This window comes from Osmia bicornis, chromosome 4, assembly GCF_907164935.1.
Source record: "Osmia bicornis bicornis chromosome 4, iOsmBic2.1, whole genome shotgun sequence".
Lineage (NCBI taxonomy): Eukaryota > Metazoa > Arthropoda > Insecta > Hymenoptera > Megachilidae > Osmia > Osmia bicornis.
This window is the reverse complement of record NC_060219.1, coordinates 12,048,199-12,068,380: the sequence shown is the minus strand read 5'-3', so window position 1 is coordinate 12,068,380 and position 20,182 is coordinate 12,048,199. Positions and strand designations below refer to the sequence as shown.

Below are 20,182 nucleotides of genomic sequence, written 5' to 3'. Positions count from 1 at the left end.
TTTACTGTTTGCTATTTAATAACGTTCTTTCTTGAGCATCGTAATATTATGAGATCTGTTCGTCTACCGGCTTCGGTTCGGCTGGGGACGAACATTACCGAATAATACCGAAGCGGTGCCGACCGGTCTCCGTCGGGAAGGAAGGTCTCGCCATTTCTCTCGCGAACGTCGAAGTAACAACACGTGTTTAGAGCATCCTTCCGTATAAGTAATAAGTGAGCATTGTATCTATTAAAATATTTTGCATAAATTAGAGTTCGATCGTTTATTATTGTTGACTACATTTTATGTACATAAATTCGTATTTCTTTTTTGTTACAGATATTTGATGGATATTGAAAGAACGCCATGATATGGGTTTGAAATAGAATTTCGTAAGAATTTATTGTTTTAATTTATTCTAATCAATTATTAACATTTATTATCACTTGTCTTTTATTGAGTCGTTGTTAATTGTAAGCATTTTTGATAATTACTTGCTACCAAAGTCAAGAAAGAAAAAATTAGAGACATTTTTTTTCTTTAACCAATTCATAGAAAAAGAATAATTAATTTTTCATTTTATTAAATAATTTCGTCCAGTATTTTAATACATTTGTTTTAAACTAGAACAAAATTGAAATAATTCGTATTCTACTGCAAATGATTGCTTCTCTTCTGCAATTATTAATTATTTTAAACAATCTATTTTTGTTAAATCGTAGTAATTATATTATAATATCCAGTTTTCGATGCAAGTTTAAATTAAAATAGAATCACGTTTTTAAATCACATGCTGTTTAAGCATGATTAATTATTGGATTTTGCTTATTGAAAATAATTAGATAATTTATAAATTACTACGTAATAGAATTTCCAACAATTTTTAATATGCTTACAATCTTAACAACAAAAATCCACTGCTTTAATAAAATAGTTTATTATATGTATTTAACAATGATTTTTTATCCTTTTAATATTCATTGGAATAATTATCAACAATTATTTAATACATTTCGTTATTACGAGATAATCTAGGATCAATATTCAACTTCAATAATATTCGTGTTCTGTGATATTTCCATTTACACATAACAGTATTTCCTTAACGAATGCTCAATAAGAAGAATGTTGGTTTTGTTTTGTATATTTCCACCCATCCCCAACCTCCTCACTAATCTTTTCTTCCAGGAATTGTTGTGGCCGCGCGCAAAGCGGTCGGTAGAGTCAGTGTTTGTACGAACATATTTCCAATGTTTAGATTTTTTCAAGGGTGAACTGGCCCTGAATAGAGTTGCGTTTGTACAATTAGGAATCACGCGAAAGTAGAGTCAGTGTTTGCTGCGTATTATAAAATATTTTCTAGAGTATCGCGGCTCTGCTTTTTCCTTTTTCATCGTGAAAGTAGAGTCACTACAATTGTTCGCCGGAAATTATTCACGGTCGCGTTACTAGTATTTCATATCTTTATTTTTATTTTTAATTTTTTTTTTTAATTGCTCGATATATCCGGTATTAGAGTCAGTGCACCACTGAAGAGGAGTCTTGGGCGTTGCTCCATGAGGAAAGAGTGTAAGTATCTTATTACTTTATTTAATTAATTTTAATTCAAATAGAATAATTTACAATTTGCAAAATTAACCGTAATTCTTTTTTGTTTTGTTACAGATGAATTTTTTTATTTTGCCGAGTTCCTGGATATCCTGATGATGGCTTTCTTCACGACTTCCGTCTTGGTACGTCACTTAATTGCTTTTTATTAAAATAGAATAATTTTCAATTTCAACACTTGATAATTGAGATTTCTTTTTAATTGCTAATATTTTATAAAATTCAATTTCATACATAATTTTATTAGAATAAAAATTGATAATTTTCAAAATTAACCGTAATTCTTTTTTTGTTACAGATGAATCTTCTCCTACAAGGCAGCCTCCTACCTGGTGTTGTCCATCCTCCTACTTGACTGTCGGAAGAAGAGTATATCTGCGAACGGTGAGTCGCATGTTTTATGGTTCCTCTGGTGCCCAATCATGTCGTAGGACGAATGGTCCGAATCGACACGGGCTACTAGTTGTATACATGCTTGGCAAGCATAGTGACCATGGGTATGATTATACCCATGAGTTGTAACATTTTTATTGTTTCATTTCATTTAGTTCAGGCTGCTAGGTCTTCTTGTACATCGCGTTTTAATATCATTTCAATTCCACATATTCCAATAGATATTTATGAAATATATGAATACCATTAAATGTTCTTAAATGTTCTTAAATGTGGAATATGAAATATTTTAATACCGAATCAATTTTATATAGTTTGTCTGTAAAATTAGAGAAGTCAAATACTATCTGACTTACTTATTGCGAAGGTTCAAAGCAATATAATATTGATAGTATTATGTAATATGTATACTGGATATACATATTAATGATGCTATTACATTGATTTAATTACATTTTGTATATAATAAATTGAAATATAATTTGAGAATTTTTTCCGAGTAGTTTAACTCGTTCATGAAAAAATGAACAATTTATGTGCAAGAAGACAATTCGTGACGGGTAGATTTCCAAGTCAGAGTGATCTATTTCAACACATTTTGCGTATTCTTGAAAATTCACTCTGAGGAGGGAGTCGCCCGAGGATGTTTTATTAATTTTCACAATAAATTCTTTTTCACTACAAAGAATTCTTAATTAGAGACATCAAATTCTTTTTTATTAGAATTTTGCATTTCTTAAATTAGTGTTGCGAAAAATTTCCAGCGCGGGAGTAAATATGACGATGCACTGACTAGTATTCGGTGGGAATCCTTTTGGTTTTTAAACTCAATCCAATGTATTATTTATTTAATGAAATTAGTTACAAGGATTCCGCGGCCTGAGACCGTGAACACCATCTCATGGGAGACAAACCCATGCATTACTAGGCCTTTGCAGGCGCAGCTTTAGAATACGGAACATATGAAAATATGTTACCATATTCTAAACTGTAGTCCTTTTGTCTATACTATGGGCGTCCGTCAATCTGACACCGTTGGATGCAACGTGTTGGACGGGCGGGTAGCGCTCTTAGCGAAGGGGTGCACTCTGTCCTGGCGTTACGACGTCCAGGCGGGGTGGGTGGTATGTAGCGTCTGGCGTAAGACTAGGGGGCGTGAGACCCTTCGTTGCCAGCTGATATTAGCAGTGCACCATGTTTGCGTCATAGTTGCTCTATTTTGCTTTTCAGTATTTGTTCTTAAAGCTTCATATTTACAAAGTCGAGTCACTTTTATTATTAAATTAAAATAGTGTAATATTAGCCCGTTAGATGTTTATGTACTAATCATGTTTGTAGATCAGGATTTTCAGATTTAACCCCTTCCGTGTTTATTGCCAAAGCCCATTCACGTGCCCAGGTGCTACTTGGATGGGTAGAGGCAATGGGCACGATGACCTAGTTGATAAGAATAATAATTAATAAGCGGCTGGCATTGTGTTAGTATATCGTGCACGACGTAATTTCCACATATGGTGTGTGTGTTTTTAGGCTGTGGGATTGCGTCGGTTTAATAACTTTTTTTTATTTACTTTTAATTTGAAATAATATTTTATTCAACAAGATGTACAATGAACGTACAAACCAAATAATATTATTACCATTACTATTACTATATTGCCATTACTATTACCATGATTATTACCATTATTATGAAATATATTCTATATCAAAGTAGTTAATTAAATTTTGTAATTATCATTATACGCAATGATTGCTAGCCTTGCCAGACGATTTCAGTGAAAAATGGTACGTACCGTAGAGTGTGATGTGAGATGAAACTCGGGTGACGGAGGCGTCCCGGGACGTTCTCCCTAGTTTAGGCTCTTGCGCCCGGGTGGAGTGTATGGGGGTCGTGGAATGAATTTTTCTGAGAATGTGATTTTGCCTTTTTTAAATATAGCGTTAGGTAGGTAGGTAGTATACCTTCTGGTGTGTGTGATAGATTGTAAATAGGTAGGGCCGGGACAGGTTGTCACAGTCTCTTGGTCGGGTAGGCGCGATTTCGCGTGATCAACCTGTACCTGGAATATATTTGAAGAATTGACGATACGATCGATACGAATGGAGTATGCCGTTCGCCTTTGATCTATCTGTACAATTTTTCAAAGTTTTGGCGACTTCATAAGTCGTCATACGCGATCGCGATGGCACGAAACGCACAAGTTCTGCTCGAGCACGGCACGTGTGCACGAACAACGACTTATATAAAGTCCTTTTTCGTCCACGTGTCAATTAGAGTTTCGCGATTTTTCTTTTTTGTTGATTGTTTTTTTTTTTGTTTTGCAAATTTGCAAGTCTCGAGCTTTAGATATAAGTTTCAGGTGGGTGGACCGCCCGAAAAAAGAAGAGGCTACATGCCGAAGCGCCCCGACAAACTGTCTTTCAAGAGGGGAACTACTAATGATTTTGCATCCTTTTGCAAAAAAGGATGGGAAATCATTATCGTTACTACTTTGTCACTGTGCTTGCCTGTAGTTGTAGTTTTGTAATTGCAGGAGAAGAGGGGGCCCGTGACCCCCATGATTTTGGGCAAATCGCGTTTTTAATATAGTGTTGCGAATATTGACCACGGTTCAATTTAGTGTTGCGAATGAATATCGATCACGGTTCAATTTAATGTTGCGTATGCATGATTATCGCGATTTTCATTTAGTGTTGCGAATTTTAAATATCGCGTTTCATTCTTGCATTGCTTTAAAATAGAATTTAACTTTTCAATGTTGATTGCTTTAAGATTTTTGAGAGTTTTGCGTTTTAATGTTCATTGCCTTAGTGTTGCGAGTAAAAAATTCACGGTTTGAGAATCCCCCTTTTTTGCATTTTAATTGCATGTCTGTTAAAGATAGCGTTGCGAATGACATTAGCGCGATTGTTTCCCAGTGTTGCGACTTATAGGTAAATACGCGATTGCTTTTCATTAGTTTATAGAGTTCCCTGCTAATTAGTGTTGCGGTAATGAATATTCGCGTTTGCATTAGAGTTGCGATATATGATGAAGTGCCCAAAAACGATCCAGTGGAGTTGCCATGGTCCATAAGGCAGCTATGGACCAGCTGCCATGATACAGCCTTGGATTGGCTGTACCCCTTTTTTAGATTAGTGTTGCGTCTTACAAAATTCGGTAGATTTGAGTAGTGTTGCGTTACAGTTCGCGTTTTCTCTTTTTTTCTTTTTTTCAGCTTAGCGTTGCGTATAATGGAGCAGCCTTCGCGCGTACGCTTTTGTACATATTATATAATTAATGAAATTAGTGTTGCGAGTAAAAAATTCACGGTTTGAGAATCCCCCTTTTCTGCATTTTAATTGCATGTCTGTTAAAGATAGTGTTGCGAATGACATTAGCGCGATTGTTTCCCAGTGTTGCGACTTACAGGTAAATACGCGATTGCTTTGCATTAGTTTATAAAGTTCCCTGTTAATTAGTGTTGCGGTAATGAATATTCGCGTTTTGCATTAGAAATGCCCAAAAACGATCCAGTGGAGTTGCCACGGTCCATAAGGCAGCTATGGACCAGCTGCCGTGGTACAGCCTTAGATTGGCTGTACCCCTTTTTTAGATTAGTGTTGCGTCTTACTAAATTCGGTAGATTTGAGTAGTGTTGCGTTACAGTTCGCGTTTTCTCTTTTTTTCTTTTTTTCAGCTTAGCGTTGCGCATACTGAAGCAGCCTTTACGCGTACGTGTGAATTTGTACATATTATATAAATAATGAAATTAGTGTTGCGAATGAATTCGCGATTGTTAATTAGTGGAAGTAACTATGACTCACATTCGGTGGGAGTCCTTTTAAGGATTCCGCGGCCTGAGACCGTGAACACCATCTCATGGGAGACAAACCCATGCATTACTAGGCCTTTGCAGGCGCAGCTTTAGAATACGGAACATATGAAAATATGTTACCATATTCTAAACTGTAGTCCTTTTGTCTATACTATGGGCGTCCGTCAATCTGACACCGTTGGATGCAACGTGTTGGACGGGCGGGTAGCGCTCTTAGCGAAGGGGTGCATCCTGTCCTGGCGTTACGACGTCCAGGCGGGGTGGGTGGTATGTAGCGTCTGGCGTAAGACTAGGGGGCGTGAGACCCTTCGTTGCCAGCCGATGTTTTGTCATAGTTCAGAATGTTTGCAATTTTGAAATTAGTGTTGCGTGTGATTTCGGTTTGTTTTATAGGGTTTGCTTAGGGATTGCTCTTATGGGCAGTCAAACTTTTCTTTTCAGCTTCCCCTGTACCCTCCCTCCCAATGCCATGCCCCCATTTTTTTTTCTTCCCTTTTTTTAATTTTGAAAATTTTGAGCATTCGGTTGTTGGAAATACTGTTAAATAATATATGAATTTAATTGTTTTCAGAATATTATTAAATACGATAAAGTTTTGAATAGAACTTTATTCAAAGTTTTATTTAAAATGAAAGTTCATTTTATTTTGTGATGATTGGTGATAAATTATTTCAAGGAATATTTGTTCATTCGAGATAGCTTATTAAATTTTAATTCTACTTTATTTAAACAAAAGTAGTGGATAATTGTTGTTCGAGTTGCTTAGTTTTAATTTTTGATCGCGATGTTTTGTTTCAAGCTTACGGAGAAGCTAATTAAATTACTTTTATAAATTTTCAAATTCTTTTCCTGAAAAGCAAAGTCCACTCGTAATTTTTTTTCAGTTTTTCCATTTACAATAAATTTGCATTGAAAGCTGTATTGATTAATATAATGCAATAAAGTCAAGTAGAGTCGTGGTTGTACGTACTATAAATTGCAGTAAAAGGCAGTTGTTTCAATTAAAATATTGAGTGCTATTTGTCGCGAAATGAAGGAATATTAAATACAATAAAATGAAATAATTAATGTTCTTAACTGAAATCACTTAACTCAAATATATATTTTTCTGAATTTTTTTCTTTTTACTTTGGTACTGAAGTTTGCTTCAAATTCATATTTCGTATCAAATTGATTTTGAATTATTAACAATCACTCTGACTTTTATAAAATTTTATTGTTACTAATGTATCTTCTTTCCAGCTATTAATTTTTTTTTGTTTTTATCTGGATTCAATTAATCAGTTTCTGTTACAGAGAAATATCTTTATAGGAAGTATGAAATAATAATATCGTATAATCGACTGGAAGAAATGTAGCGTCCATAAATGGAATTCAATATAGCCAATTAAGTAAAACAAGGTGAAAATGACTGAAAGGAAAAATGATTCTTATAAGTGGTAATATTTGAACCGTACTATTTTCGAGAATTATATTTAATCCTTATTTGTTTTTTCAGACAGGTTGTAAATTTATGATTAAGGCTACATGAGCCTTATTATTTTCTTAAATTATGTTTAATCCTTTTCAGTTTTATTTTAGGAGGTATTCTGGCGAGGACAACAAAATCAACAAATTCATTGGACTTATTTATGTATATAGTCATTAAGATATAATCGTCAAACACTGCAGTGTTTAATTAGGAAGCATTAGATTTAAGCGAATTTTTAATATAATTACGAGCGCTCGGATAGGTACTTAGAGATTCTTAGTAGTATAAGCATGTAGGACAAATATGCAATTGCATATATATTAATTACAGATCTGTAATCAAAATCAAAATTAAAAAATATTGCGATAGGAATAAAAAGCAAAAATCTACGTAAATATATGTATAGATAAGTAGATAGGTAGGTAGCGAATCAAAATAATGCTCCTTTTGTTGTTCGTTTGCACAACAGTCAAAAACGTTTTGCAAATGTTCATCAAGAGGATGATGGTATTGAATAAAAATAAAAATTTGCATAAATGGAGGGTGGATGGGATGAGGTAGGGCGGGTCTCCACCCGCAGCAACCTCCCCGTGGTGAGACCTGGGCAATCGTTATTATTTGATGATTAATTAATAACTGTATCATTATTTCTATGGTATATTTATTAATTATGCAGCAAATAATACGAGCGAATTGGCTGCGGAAATGCTTTTTTTCTATTTAATCGCTGTTATATTTTTTTTTAGGAACTATGTCTACAAGATTCTGAAGTGTACCACATTGCAAATACAATTTTACGGAAAGAAAATTAATAATAATGAATGTATAGTCAGTATTGTTTAATTATGTACTTATACATATAGCATACATGTGACATGTAGGTATTTGCGAAAGGTAACATAGTATAGCATGCCGTTAGTTGGATGCAATAATTCAGGTGGCGCTTAAATCAGTTTCTGTTCAGCTTAATTTTCGATCAACCATGGCCTGTTTTATCGACGCGGGATTCGGAACCGATGTAGTGTAAAACCTTTTTTTTACCAGCCGTTTTGTTGCGAACCCTACGCGTTTCAGGACGGTGATTGTAGGAAGTACACAAGTTTCGTGTGCCGCCATAGATGGCATTAACGGTTCAATTTACACTGTGAAATATGCGATTCAAAAAATTGTTATAATAAAGATATTAGACAAGTTCAGATCCAGAAAATACATTAGGATACGTCCAAACTGTAAATATAATGTATGTAGATAAAGTTTTACTTTTGAATGCTAAATAAAGTGCAGAGAGTTTGAAAGTATGGAGAATCGTAAAATAAAGAGACGTGGTTATTATTCCGAAATCATTACAGGTAAATGATTCATAATTTACAAGACTAATTTGTCATAAAAATTCTGAATACAACCCTCTGTTGTCGATTGAATTGTACAAGAACATAGTAATTGAAATAAATTAATAACTAATATAAGGTACCGCGACACATCCTGTGAGACCGGAAGTAGCTCTTTTGAATGCTGCACCAAAGAGAGTGAAACTCCTATGGCAAGTTTTAACTGAGCATCATAGTGCTCGCGTACAAGAATTAAAGGACCATGAAAAATATAATTTTCTTGGCGAAGCGAAAAGATGGATCACCTTCCCGCAGGATCGATCTATCGTAAGGAATCAATGATAAACTAACGTTATACTATTTGACAAACGTTATCTAATAGTATTAAAAGGGATGACATTCCGTTTGGAAAGGTATTTCCTGCAGAAACATTCGCCCCAAACGTGCAAAAGGAGCAGAATGTAAAACCGAAAGAACTTCCGCGAAATGTCGAGATAGAAAGACTGCGTCGAAGTTATAGAAACTTGAAGATCGAGGATGTCTTGGAAGAGGATGGAACTTCGCCGAAGGAAATGCTTCCACCGGCGGTCGTTTTGTCATTATTATCTCACGAGCAGATATATGGTCTATTTGCCACAGCGTCCATTTTGCCGTTGGAGATTTTCGACGACGAAGAATACGATTGTAGGTACGGCAAAAATTAAACAACATAACAAGTTACACATTGGCGTAATTAAGATCTCTTAATTAAAATAGACGCCATAAGACGCCATCTTATTGTTAGTAAAAATCACAAGAAATTTATTTTCTATAACATAATACGCGTCATTGATCGAATAAAGTATTCAGTTTCTCATCTGTTCTGAAAAATTCTCAAGCTTCGTAAGCATTTCACGGAATTGTGAATATAATGTTACGAAACGAATGCATTATACCAGAGACTGTTTCCATCTGTTGAAGATGAGATTTAAAATACAATTCTTACAATGTCATGTCCTTAAAGAGAAATCCTTCACTTTTCATCATCTTATACGTGAATCAGAACAACTGTCTCATTATGACTACCTGTCTATGAATTTTTCTTTTTCTCAATAGAACAACCGAGGACTGGATAAGCCTCAGTATTATTGATGGGGTTCGTTATCCATTACCAGCCGAAGTATTCGTGCAAAAATATCGAGACACGGATGAGGTCGCTCGTATCGATGACGAAGCTTTAAATCATTTATACAAATGGTACGACGCGGCTGTTACCTATTACGATTACAAGCATAAATTATGGTCGGTGTTGACACTGGATGGACTCAAAAGGAAATTTTCACTTCCGAGGATTTACATTCGATTTTACGCTGAAAATCCAAGAGTGTTTGCCAAAAGGCTGGCAACAGCAATCGAACATAGGAAAATTGCTGATGCTTCTATAAAGTAATCATGCCATTATCTATTATTTCTCATACCGCAAAATGATAAAATAATTTCCAATATAGTACATCGTTAAATATCTTGTTTAGAAACATTTTACCCGAAAATTGAATATTCGTTGATGAACAAGCAATTAGTTATTAATTAATTGGCTCATTATTTGTTCTAACAAAAAACCGAATATTTTGTATTAAAAATATTGGGTATGGCGTAATTACTATTTTGCGTTACTTTTATGTCATCGAATCGTGTCAAGAGTTTCAATAAAATTTCAAATCTGTACATTAATTGTCTGTATCTGAAAGAAGTTAATTATGCTTCTAATATTTACTTAAAATTTTTCTTTGATACAGATACAACTTTTATCTAGACTGTATGCAAATGGATGGCATGTTGACGCTAAATGAAAAACAAAAGGAAGCTATCGTTCGGTTAACTTTAAACGGGATTCGGATTAAATTTCCGGAAACAAGAGTATCAGCAGTGCGTGAAATTTACGTTGGAATTTATATGCCACGCGGAAATTTTGATAAAGTGGTTCCTTGTTGCTTTTTCATTAACAGAGAATTACCTCAAAACTAAATGAAGATAAAGGCGTTTAATATAGGCAATAAATTTCTACGTTACAAGATTTAAGGGAGTGTAAATAAAATTATACTGAAATATTTTCTAGTTATTTTGCAAATAACAAAATGAACATTTGTTAATTAATGTTCTTGTTAAAAGATTTACGTGCATCTATTGCATCTATTTCCTTTATCTTCTTTTGAAAGGGAACCATACCTCTATTCCTGTCTCTGGAATCACCTTGTTAATTATTCACTAATTAGTTTCGTCTCTGTTTCAGTTGATAAACGAGATTTCTTTGGATTATCAACGTACAATGTGCGATCTTATGTGGAGGAAAATGATTCAGTGGAATCCTGAGATGTTTAAATTCATCGCATGGACGCCTTCCGTAGAGGAAATAAGGGTGCCGGATAAGGGGAAGATCGATACCGGCATGGAAAATTTTATGGTGATGTACCGTTCTTAATTTTAAAATTTCCTGCGCAGTTTATAAAGTCTTCCTCGAACAGATTACATTTTTCAAATTTAATTTACAAAGCAACATTGTTATTACCTATATATCCACAAGTTAATTGACAACGCAAGAGCTTTCATTTCTTTCCAAATCTTCTTTAATGCGAACTATGAAAATAAATTTCAAGACATGTCGACGAAAATGCCATGATTTTAATTTAGAAAGTTCAGAAATTCATCCACTGGATAACATTGTACGTTCAAGAGGAGGTGTATCAAGCGATGGCTTGTATCGTGGCAAGATGCATTCAGTTATCCACCATGAATCTCTTCGGCGTCAATTATGGGAAACTGATTACGCTGTCGGAATTTGAAGAGATGCATTCCCAAAGCACCATGTCTGTCGTAAAATACCTGAAGGAGCCGTGGCTAGAGAAGATCGCACAGTCGGTGAGAATGTGTCTGAGAGATATAGGAAAAGGTTGGTTCGATTTGAAGCAAAAAGTTCCCGGAGTGTACGATGTAATGAAATTAAAACGTTTCATGAATCTCACTACTCTCCGTATGCAGGTATGTAACTTTCGTAGGCTCGATAGAGTGCTGGTTTTTACATACTTACCTTACAAACGTGTAACACGTTTAAAGTTCAGATAATTCTAAAGTTTTTAATATTCATTACCGCGCATGTTACATTTTGGTAGCATTATAAAGTTGCTTTTGTTCATCAACTCATTTAACTCTATTATAGTCATAATTAGTTAAATTTCGTCTATGGTATACGTGTAAGTATCTACGTTTAAAATACTTTTTATACATAGTATGCACTGCGAGTTCTGGTGGAAAATTCAATCACATTATACGGAAATACCCTTGAGGGTCCAGCCTTATGTCTCTTAGACGTTGAAGAAACATTTATTTGGGGAAAGAATCTTGTTGACAGTCAATTTAAATCAGTCTATAATCCTATCTTTACAGTCGATCTACAAATGGACGGCAACGAAGCGTATTATTCGGTTGATCCTGATCAATTTGGGGTAGGCTTAATCAAATGAATCGCTCCAAGGATAATCAATGCGACAATAAATGTCCTTCTGTCCATAGGAGACAATTATAACGCTGTACGACAATGCACTTACTTCGTGCCATCAGATCAGACAAATACATCCGTTTCTACTTCCGGCGCTAAAGTTTCCACCGGATCTCTTCCTAAGCTCGGTTGGCCTGCTCGAGGAATACGTGTGCCAAATTCGTGATCGGTTAAAAATAGCTTATCAGAAATGTTCAATGATTCTGAAAGCGTACGCCAGGGAATATACAGCTTACTTGGATTTTTATAATCTGAAAGTTGCAGAGTACATTCAGTAAGTGAATCAGTAAGTGAAGGCCAGTTGTTCGAGTCTGTTAGTTTCAATGTACTACAATTTGACGGCAGCTAATATCTTTAAAACGAAATCACAGATTACGAAATATTCATGCTGTACAACCTTCGCAAACACCCTGTATATCCATAATCTTTAATTTTCTTTCAACCTTTCCCCATAGTACTAAAACTATCTCCTTCAATGATATCGATATCAATAAACGATCCAGATGATTCGATACGATTGAACGCATTTTTCAAAGTACACCGAACAAAATCTTACAGCTGAATCGTTCTAAATACATAATTCGATCTTTTACCATCCTCTCGAGGACGGTGAATTAAATTAAATTTCATTTCCATGTTGAAGGAAATTCAAGGATGAAGAACACAACACGGCGGAGATCAAGGAGGAAATTACTTTTCATAAAACAATGATTTCCAATCTTGACTTTACCTTGCCGAAAAAGATCTCGATTGGTCCTTTCAACGTAAACGTGCGACCCCTTAAGAATTTTCTCATGGGAAAACGCGACGAGTGTGCAACCGGGTTGCTCGTCATGTTTACAGAAAGATTGCGGGTTGAAGTTGACAACATCCTGGAGGAATACACGCAAATAAGATATAAATTGAAGGAGGTGCCACAAAGCATCGAGCATATATTTGAAATTCGCGACTGGATGGAAACGATACCTTTACGGGTTCAAGATCTTCAGGAGAAGATGGAAATATTAAAATTGGACTTTGATATTCTCGACAGTTTCTACTGGAACCTATCTGACGAAGATTTCGAGGCTAAATGGCTAGTTATTGGTTCTCCGCTTCAGATAGAAAATGAGGTGATTTCTAATTTCTTCAATTAATCGTCTTATTAAATATAAATTTCCGTCCTTGAAATTTGAAAACGTAAAACTGAAATTATTTTATTATCATAGATCGATGAAACCAATGAAAGATTTGTCGAGGAACAGGACAAGTTCTACAAGATCCAAATTCAGGACGAGGTGTTGCTATTGGAAAGAATCGACACTCTCGTAGGAAATGTGTCGAACATTGGTCTTCAAACGGATATCAATCGTGTACACGAGACTGCACTGGACGTGAAACGGGTTTGGAAGGGGATGACAGATTGTCGTGAGATGGGTTTGCTGTTAAACGAACGACAGAAACTGTTCGGCATGAAAGTTGTTCCTTTTGAGCATTTGCACAAGCTTATGAGGGAGTTTGAACCGTACAGAAGTTTGTGGGTCACTGCTTCAGGCAAGCAACAAAATATCCGAGTGTTACACTTTGCGAATCAGTGTATCTTCGGTGTACAACAGGATTTTTTTCCCTACAACTTATAGACTGGCTCAGATGGTACGAAGTATGGATGGATAATCCTCTTATCAATGTCGATGGTAGTCAAATAGAGTCTCTTGTCATGGATATGTATCGAGTGATTACTCGAGGAGTTAGAACCTTTCAGGAATTCCCGAGTACGTTATTATTCGTTATGAATCGTGCAAAAGAGGGCGGAATAATTAAACATTTATCCTCATTAAAGAGGTACAGGCAATAGCAACAACCATAAGGGACCAAATAGACGAGTTCAAGCCTTACATTGGCCTGATACAAGCTCTACGAAATCCGGGAATGAAAGACCGCCATTTCGATCAATTGAGTGCCCAAACGGGAATACAAATGGCGTTAACACCTTCAATGACGTTCAAAACCTTATTATTTCTTGGCATTGAAGAATTTGAGGAACTAGTAAAGACCGTAGCTGACACTGCGGCCAAAGAATACGCTACTGAACGAACGCTGAACAAGATGATCGTCGAATGGGAAACAATTGTCATGGAGATACTTCCTTACAAGGCTACAGGTGGTTAGATGAGCTTTTTCATTACCACTACTTCCAGCGCATCCTATACAGAACTATACCCTATTAGTCTTTTTACATGTATACATAGTAGCCACGATGAAAAATTCCTTTGATTTATTTAGGAACATACATAATGAAGGTTACCGAAGAAACCTTGATGCTTTTAGACAACCATATTCTCAACGTGCAGCAACTTGCTTTCAGTCCCTTAAAAACCGTATTTGAAGACGAAATCAACGAGTGGGAGGAGAAGCTGAAATTAACGCAAGAAGTGTTAATCCTCTGGATAGAGGTGCAAAGGTAAAAACTTGGTAATGAGACAAGTTAGAAATTTTTGAAATAACACGGATTCTGTAAAGAGATTGGATGTACTTGGAGCCAATATTCACTTCGGAGGATATTACAATTCAATTACCTGTAGAGGCGAGAAGATACAACGCCATGGAAAGAAATTGGAGACGAATCATGAAAAATGCCAAGGATAACCCTTACGTAATATCAATTTCTATATTAATAATATTCATAACATTGGAAAATATTGAAAAAGAGGAGGATCGTGTGTTGCGAACATAAGATCGATTGTTTCTGCGCGTTGTGAAAAAGATCCTATGTCAGCGTAGTTTCTTCTAGTAGCGACATTATCGAAGTCTTCGATCTTTGTCACTTCTGTCATTATTTATGGACCCTGACCGCTGGAAGTCAAGGTGTAAGGCGAAAATAAATTCTCTGGAAGAGTTTAGTGCCGATGGTAGAGACTAAACTTGAAATATGAGAATTTGTTCTCCGAAAAAGTTTTTAAAAAGGTACACTCCCTAGCCATTATAAATAATTACAGATTATCGAGATATGTCCCGACAGCAACCTCTTGGAAAGTTTACAAGAATGTAAAAGTTTGCTAGAAATGGTACAGAAAGGTCTGTCCGATTACTTGGAAGTGAAAAGGAAAGTTTTCCCGCGATTCTACTTCCTCAGCGACGAGGAACTGTTGGAAATTTTAGCACAAGCTAAGAACGTTCACGCGGTACAACCCCATCTGAGAAAGTGTTTCGAGAATATACAACAGGTGAAATTCGAGAGTGATCTAGAGATCACGAGAATGTATTCAGCAGAGGGTGAAGAGGTAATATTTCGACCTTCGATGTATCCCGTGAGAAGCGTGGAATATTGGTTGGGTGATTTGGAGAATGTGATGCGTAATACCATCAGAGAGATCATCCGCGAAGCTCTTAGTATGATCGATTCGATTTCAAGGAAAACATGGGTTTATATGTGGCCGGGTCAAATAACCCTCTGCTGTGGGCAAACCTACTGGACAGCACACGTAGAAAATGGTATCCTCCGCAATAATTTGCGAGCTTATTACGAGGAGCTGTTGGAACATGTAAGAATACGAAAGAATATTGTTGTCGTAGCTAATATTAACTTGATAACTTTCACGAATCCATCAGCTCGACGATCTTCGCGACTTGGTGCGTGCTCCACAAACGGATGTTCAGAGATTGATGCTAGAAGCTGTGATCACCATTGAGGTGCATGCAAGGGATGTCCTACATAGATTGATCGAGGAAAAAGTTTCAAACGTTAATGATTTCGACTGGATATCACAGCTACGATATTATTGGGTGGATGATAGCGAGCTGAAGGTGCGAGCAGTGAACGCTGAATTTTCTTACGGGTAATTCGTTAAAATATTCCATCTCGAAATTGCGTTTTTTAAATGCTGTTGTTCTCGATTCGAAGAAACAATCTCCATGATTAAATATGCACGGTTTCTTAAACATTAACTCTTGCAAAAAGGAGTTGTGTTCTTAAAAGGATAAAACTTTTGTCACCTTCGCCATGATGGATGTCGTTCTAGTCACCCTTGTCGACGTCTGAAGAGGGTGACTCTAGAAAGGGTTGGCAAACAAAGGCTCTTACACAATTCAATGTCACGACATTCACTTAGAGACTGTGAAATAGATATAAGGACATTAGTAATATTAATTGAAACCTAAGCAAAGAATTAGAAAATTTTATTCAGTTTTATACGAATTTTAGAGTCCTGGAATTGATTGTTCTGTGTAAATTTCGTTATTCCTGGATTAATTAATCCTTTTGCATAGAAATAAAATGTATGGAAATGTGTATCTTTTGTTACCATATTCCGAATAACTTTTGTTCAGGATAAAAATATTTTAAAAATATGTTCAACCTTTATTTCAATTTTATTCCTCACATTCGATATGTACGTATCATAACACTAACGAAATTTCACTGTTCATTAATTCATCGATAGTAGTACGTATTTAGATTGAGAAACGGTTTATGTAGACGTTTGAAATATACCTCTAATTATCATACCAAATTTACGACCCCATCCCTATCTCTTCCATCAACCCTCTATGTACCTCTATTAATGTGTCAATGTTTAGGGACAGATTAAACCTTATCTTGTAGAAAATAACAATAACTGTGTTAACGTTTACCACAGATACGAATATCTCGGGAATACTGGAAGATTGGTTATTACTCCGTTAACCGATCGATGTTATCTGACTCTCACTGGAGCTTTACATTTGAAATTTGGCGGAGCACCAGCTGGCCCGGCGGGAACTGGGAAAACGGAAACAACCAAAGATCTCGCGAAGGCGTTTGCTATTCAGTGTGTCGTCTTCAATTGCTCTGATCAGCTTGATTTCATGTCTATGGGGAAATTCTTTAAGGGTCTTGCCAGGTATAATAATATAATTTCTCTGCTCAATTTCCTGAAAATATTTTCACGTCGATTTCGATAACGTATTATTATTTCGTTAATTTAGCGCAGGTGCGTGGGCGTGTTTCGACGAGTTCAATAGAATCGACATCGAAGTGCTGTCCGTCATCGCTCAACAAATTACAACGATCCAACAAGCGCAACAGATGCGCGTTGAAATGTAGGTATTATAAGCTCTTCGATTCAATTATTTCTCTTTGAAATATCCTTTGTTTACGTCGATAAATTTCATGCTGGAAGCTGAAACTCAGAAAAAAATAAAAAGAAAAGTGTTTCTATCGTTTGAGGTATTAAAGAAATTTCAGCCTTGGAACCTCGATACCGTAAAGTCTTCCCACTGAAAGGTGAAATGTATAGAAACCTGATCCTGAGTTAAAAGACTGACCTATAAAAGCTTCCGGTTGAAAAGCTCTTACCTTTCGAAGCTTATGATCATGAATTTCCGCGCCTACAAAGAATATGATATTTTCTTCGCGTTTGAGTATTTTCAAATTAAATTATCAAACTGCTTTAGTGCGTTCTACGAATAAAAAGAAGGTGAAGATTTTGAAGATTCTAGATTTATATTTCAGAATCTCTTTTATGGGAAGTTATGTACATATTTCAGATTCGTTTTCGAAGGGGATGAAATCGTGTTAAAGCCATCGTGTGCTGTTTTCATCACCATGAATCCTGGTTATGCTGGTCGCACGGAACTGCCAGATAACTTGAAGGCTTTGTTCCGCCCGGTAGCTATGATGGTACCAGATTATGCGTTGATCGCTGAAATTTCATTGTTTTCTTACGGCTTCACCGACGCGAAAACCTTGGCAGGGAAGATCACTACCACCTTCAAGCTGAGCTCGGAACAATTGAGCACACAGGTATTTCTTTTCCCATTTTCTTTCCTTTGTTTCAGAATATTGTACTATTATATTTTACAAACAACGGCTTAGGTTTTGAAACCATACGTAATTAAAAGTGAAGCGTTTCCCACCCTGTATACCATGATGGGTACTCATCATGATACTCAATTGAAACGTCTCCCTGTAATGATCATTACTCTTTAAAAATCACGTGTAATATTCAGAAAAAATTATTCACAAACTTGTAGGGTCATTATATATGAAGCATTCTTGAAATGTTTTATACGAATCACGTTCGATAACAAGCTTCCACCCACGAAACCTTCCTTTTCTTTTTTTTCTTCTTTTAACTGCATTTATCGTATCGTTCAGTTAACACTATCTACTTCTCATCTATAGATTGATCTATCAACAATTCGAATTGCAGAGCAGATAAACAATTAGAATTTTACGAGTTTCAGGAGGTGGATTTATTTTTGTGCAGGATCATTACGACTTCGGAATGCGAGCAGTGAAGACTGTAATAGCAGTGGCAGGGAATTTAAAAAGGGAACAGAAAGATCTGAACGAACAACAGATTTGCTTACGTGCACTCAGAGATGTAAACGTTCCGAAATTTTTGAAAGACGATCTGACATTATTTAATGGTACGTGGATTTATCTCATTTCACACCTTCTCGTTCGTTAATCAAATAATTTTCAGGTATCGTATCGGACCTCTTCCCACTTTTGGAAGAGAAACATGTGGATTATGGAATCTTGGAAGCAGAAATTCGAGCATCGATCAGGAAGATGGGTATGGAAGAAATTGACGGTGAGAATTATTATTATTATTATATGATATGAACGCCATGGAACTCAGGATTTCCAGCTGGATTCACTTTATTTGTATCAAACGTATCTGGTGATAACAGTTCAACGATTATATTTTGTAAAAACCGTCGCAAAAAACTATCTCAATTTTTATGTTCTCTTATAGAATTTCAGGTATTGTTTTCCGATAAAAATTCAGTAGTGAACCTTTGAAAGAACTTTCAGGCGTCTCACTTAACGTTAAACTTTTTCGTCGTTAATAGCATCGTTACAGATTCCACGTGCACGTGAAACGAAAATCATCGGACCGTTCGATACCATTGGCCCAGAAACGGGTTTAATTTGTTTCAATGAGAAAAGTCTGCAAATACTCGTAGGTGTAAATTTGCATCAATGCACGCAACTAGGATATCTACATAGTATGTTTCATGCCCGTACGAAATTAACAAACTGTCTATCATTATTTATTTAGAATTCTCTATTGATCGTTTAACATACCGGCTTTTATATCGTATTGCGTAATTGAAGAAGCATTTAAGTGGCGTCTGTGTTGCGTAGATAGCTGAAAAAAAAATTGAATTGAACTGGCTTAGATAATGTATCGAAATGCGTAAGTAGTATCAGCATGTGGAGCTGTTCGATAAAGGGAAATCCTCGTCAAGAATTTATGTTTACAAAGGGTGTTTATACATATACGTGGAACGAAGGTAACCTCTGTCTATACTCTCTGGATATGTTAGTAGAGGGTGGGTGAGTTATCCGTGGACTGTGCAAAATGCCGAGGATGATCCAGTTTTCTGTATGAAGTATTATTAGTTATAACTTATCATCAAACTGAGTAGGTTTACACAAGTATAGTTACATATTTCAAGGGTGAAGGTATCATCAAATTAGGCTGTACAGCGTGTTTCATAGTATGTGACATCTATTTCAGGAATAGATTTGGCAACTGAAAGTTCTGTAAAGTTGAATTCTATACTTTTTAACTAATTTTTAATAGATTCTATTTACCAAATTCGAATGTAATTATGCGAACGGATTTAAATGTATTTTAAGATGTTTAATTCCGTTTGGTACGGTAATTTCATTCTGTAATCAAATTCGATTCGAGAAGACCGTTCAAAATGCTTCTGGATAATAGATTATTGAATTTCCTTTCTCTAATTACAGAGTTCGTGAAGAAAGTTATCCAATTGTATGAGACGACAGTGGTGCGACACGGATTAATGCTGGTAGGACCAACTGGGTCAGCAAAAACCAAAGTAAGTGCATTTTCAAAATTAGTAACATTGCTTTAATTAACACGTCTTATTACGTGTTATTGTTGCTTTACAATTTCCCATCTACAAATTATCAAATAGATTAACTTGTTACTGCAATCAAATTTTTCTATGCATCTCTAACGAGTATAAAGTTATTTTTATGATGGTAAGAGAGATAGAAAAGGGAAAAATTGTAATTGAATTTCAATTCAAGGCAAGTGTCGTTTCTGTA

General features: G+C 35.7%; 2 protein-coding genes and 1 long non-coding RNA gene across 3 annotated transcripts in view; all 3 read left to right on the top strand.

Annotated features, from left to right (window-relative positions):
- Nucleotides 1-1,160: 1,160 nt before the first annotated feature.
- On the top strand, nucleotides 1,161-2,064 carry LOC123987725. The gene is made up of 3 exons (XR_006829328.1): nucleotides 1,161-1,551; nucleotides 1,648-1,715; nucleotides 1,889-2,064. It is a non-coding gene; the product is annotated as an uncharacterized LOC123987725 (long non-coding RNA).
- Nucleotides 2,065-8,572: 6,508 nt separating this feature from the next.
- LOC114879567 (dynein axonemal heavy chain 1) lies at nucleotides 8,573-10,032 on the top strand. Its single transcript, XM_029194593.1, has 4 exons — nucleotides 8,573-8,624; nucleotides 8,743-8,930; nucleotides 9,017-9,291; nucleotides 9,699-10,032. The coding sequence occupies exons 1-4, from the start codon at nucleotides 8,573-8,575 to the stop codon at nucleotides 10,030-10,032; spliced, it is 849 nt and encodes a 282-aa protein (XP_029050426.1).
- A 2,002-nt stretch (nucleotides 10,033-12,034) lies between these two features.
- Nucleotides 12,035-20,182, top strand: part of LOC114879560 (dynein axonemal heavy chain 1-like) — a 45,172-nt gene continuing 37,024 nt past the window's right edge. The window contains exons 1-16 of the mRNA XM_029194571.2: nucleotides 12,035-12,082; nucleotides 12,150-12,409; nucleotides 12,779-13,247; nucleotides 13,344-13,668; nucleotides 13,755-13,886; nucleotides 13,955-14,275; nucleotides 14,398-14,575; nucleotides 14,635-14,767; nucleotides 15,111-15,656; nucleotides 15,724-15,950; nucleotides 16,749-16,991; nucleotides 17,077-17,190; nucleotides 17,638-17,893; nucleotides 18,360-18,522; nucleotides 18,579-18,689; nucleotides 19,859-19,950. Of these exons, the coding sequence (XP_029050404.2) occupies nucleotides 12,035-12,082; nucleotides 12,150-12,409; nucleotides 12,779-13,247; nucleotides 13,344-13,668; nucleotides 13,755-13,886; nucleotides 13,955-14,275; nucleotides 14,398-14,575; nucleotides 14,635-14,767; nucleotides 15,111-15,656; nucleotides 15,724-15,950; nucleotides 16,749-16,991; nucleotides 17,077-17,190; nucleotides 17,638-17,893; nucleotides 18,360-18,522; nucleotides 18,579-18,689; nucleotides 19,859-19,950 (3,618 nt within the window). The remainder of the gene's footprint in view (nucleotides 12,083-12,149; nucleotides 12,410-12,778; nucleotides 13,248-13,343; nucleotides 13,669-13,754; nucleotides 13,887-13,954; nucleotides 14,276-14,397; nucleotides 14,576-14,634; nucleotides 14,768-15,110; nucleotides 15,657-15,723; nucleotides 15,951-16,748; nucleotides 16,992-17,076; nucleotides 17,191-17,637; nucleotides 17,894-18,359; nucleotides 18,523-18,578; nucleotides 18,690-19,858; nucleotides 19,951-20,182) is intronic.